The sequence below is a fragment of the Mandrillus leucophaeus genome, unplaced genomic scaffold (assembly GCF_000951045.1).
Source record: "Mandrillus leucophaeus isolate KB7577 unplaced genomic scaffold, Mleu.le_1.0 Scaffold1098, whole genome shotgun sequence".
Lineage (NCBI taxonomy): Eukaryota > Metazoa > Chordata > Mammalia > Primates > Cercopithecidae > Mandrillus > Mandrillus leucophaeus.
In genome coordinates this window covers 195,701-198,056 of record NW_012099187.1, presented here as the reverse complement: position 1 = coordinate 198,056, position 2,356 = coordinate 195,701, and the positions used below count along the sequence as shown (strand labels likewise).

Genomic DNA, 2,356 nt, shown 5'->3' with positions numbered 1-2,356 from the left:
ATAAAGACTGTCAAAAGATTTCAGACAATAGTCATAGTGGGCCAAAGACTGAGTGCCATCTGTGGAATGGCTCCGTGGACTTCCCTCAAGGCCAAATGTATTTTATTTATTTATTTATTTATTTATTTATTTATTTATTTATCTATCTTAAAAATAGAGACAAGGCCACACTATGTGGCCCAGGCTGGTCTCGAACTTCTGAGCTCAAGTGATTCTCCTGCCTTGGCCTCCCAAAGTGTTCGGATTACAGGCGTGAGCCACCACACCCAACTCCAAATGTCTTTTAGAACAACTCCATTTGTTAGAACAGATTGAAACTGACAGATTTCTGTGTGGATTTTGAGTCTGGCCACAATCTCAATGAAACACCTATTGAAGGGCATTAAGGTCAATAGGGTAGGAAATGGCCCACCCCTCCTCCACTTGGATTTGCCTATTTTCAGTGTCTCAATTTGTATGGACCTGGATTAAATAATCTGAATTATCAAAACAAACTCCTAACCTTCAGAAAAGAAAGATGATCAATTTTTTCATATCTCTGCCAGATTGAAAGCCTCCAATTAAAGCAAACCATCTTTTAATTCATATGAGATAGTGTCTTGTGGCTGGGTGTGGTGGCTTACACCTGTAATCCCAACACTGGGAGGCCAAGACAGGAGGATTGCTTGAGCTCAGGAGTTCAAGACTAGCCTGGGCAACATAGTGAGACCCGTCTCTACTAGAAGATTAAAAAATCAGCCAGGTGCAGTGATGCACACCTGCAGTCCCTGCTACTCAGGAGGCTGAGGTGGGAGGATCACTGGAGCCCAGGAGTCCGAGGCCGCAGGGAATCGTGATCATGCCACTATAGTCTAGCCTGGGTGTCAGAGTGAGACCCTGTCTCCAAAAAAATTAAATTAAAATAAAATAAAAGAGAAATGACTTCTTAGGTAGTCAATCACTCACTACCTACCATCTCTTTCATCTGCCCTCTGTAGATAGCGTGCAATAGTGTACAACTGTTTTCCTTTACAGATTTCCATTGGAGGTCTCAGCAAAGGGTTGTCATCAAAATTTATCTCCTTCAGTGAAAAAAGATTGTAGATAGCACTAGGTAGAGCTGTCAGATTATTTCCTAGTAGAAAAAAATTAGAATTGAATTACATCTTTCTATAAAAGATAACTATGGAGACAAATAACATCTATTATGTCTTGCTGACAAAGTACCAGAGGACCCTCACAATGCAGCAGGTCATAAATTATTTCGGATGTCCACATGCTAAGAGCAAAAAAGAGTGTTTATAGAAAGACAGCTGTGGTTGCTTTCTCTCCTAGGGGTGGCAAAATGAGACAGAGACTATCCTCTTTTAATACAGCAAAGAACTTTATAGAGTGGATGTGATGGTAATTTTAAACTAAACTGTTTATTTAGCATAATTTTAGATTCATAGAAATGTTGCAGAGATTGTAGCAAGTTCTTCTGCATTCGTCATCTAGCTTTAGTTCCTCCTAATGTTATCTCACATTATCATATTACATTAGTTTAATCTAAGAAACCAGTATTGGTACATTACTACTAAATACACTTCAGACTTCTTTGGATTCATTAGTTTTTTCCATCAGTGTCCTTTTTCTGTCTCAGGAAATCTCATTGCATTGCATACAGTTATATCTCATTAGTCGCCTCTGGTTTGTGATAGTTTCTCAATCTTCCCTTGTTTTTCATGACCTTGATAGTTTTAAGAAGTACTGGTTATGAATTTTGTAGAATGTACCATAACTTGAATTTGTCTGATATGTTCTCATTATTAGACTGGGGTTATGGGTTTTTGAAAAGAATACCACAGAGGTGAAGTGCACTTATCACATTATATCAGAGATACCTCATATCCACATGACATCACTAATGATGTTAAATTTTATCTCTTGGATAACACAGTCTCTGCCAGCATTCTCCAAGATAATGTTATAATTTTTTTCCTTTCCATACTCTATTCTTTGGGAGTAAGTCACTAAATCTAGGCTACCCTCACAGGGGAGTGGGAATTAAACTCTCCTTCCTAAATGTAATTTTTTCAGTACCATCGTAATCCAATATAAACCTAACATAAAATGTAAAACTGGGGTGGGCACAGTGGTTCATGCCTGTAATCCCAGCACTTCAGGAGGCCAAGGTGGGTGGATCATCTGAGGTCAGGAGTTCGAGATCAGCCTGGCCAACATGGCAAAACCCCATCTCTACTAAAGATACAAAAATTAGCCGAGCATGGTGGTGGGCACCTGTAATCCCAACTACTGGTTGCAGGGAGCCGAGATAGTGCCATTGCACTCCAGCCTGGGAGACAAGAGTGGAACTCCATCTCAAAAAAAAAAAAAA

At 39.5% G+C, this 2,356-nt stretch overlaps 1 protein-coding gene across 1 annotated transcript in view; it reads right to left on the bottom strand.

Moving 5' to 3' along the window:
• LRRD1 (leucine-rich repeats and death domain containing 1) overlaps positions 1 to 2,356 on the bottom strand; it is a 30,297-nt gene that overhangs the window by 16,411 nt on the left and 11,530 nt on the right. Inside the window, exon 3 of the mRNA XM_011989688.1 lies at positions 953 to 1,114. Coding sequence (XP_011845078.1) covers positions 953 to 1,114 — 162 coding nt within the window. The remainder of the gene's footprint in view (positions 1 to 952; positions 1,115 to 2,356) is intronic.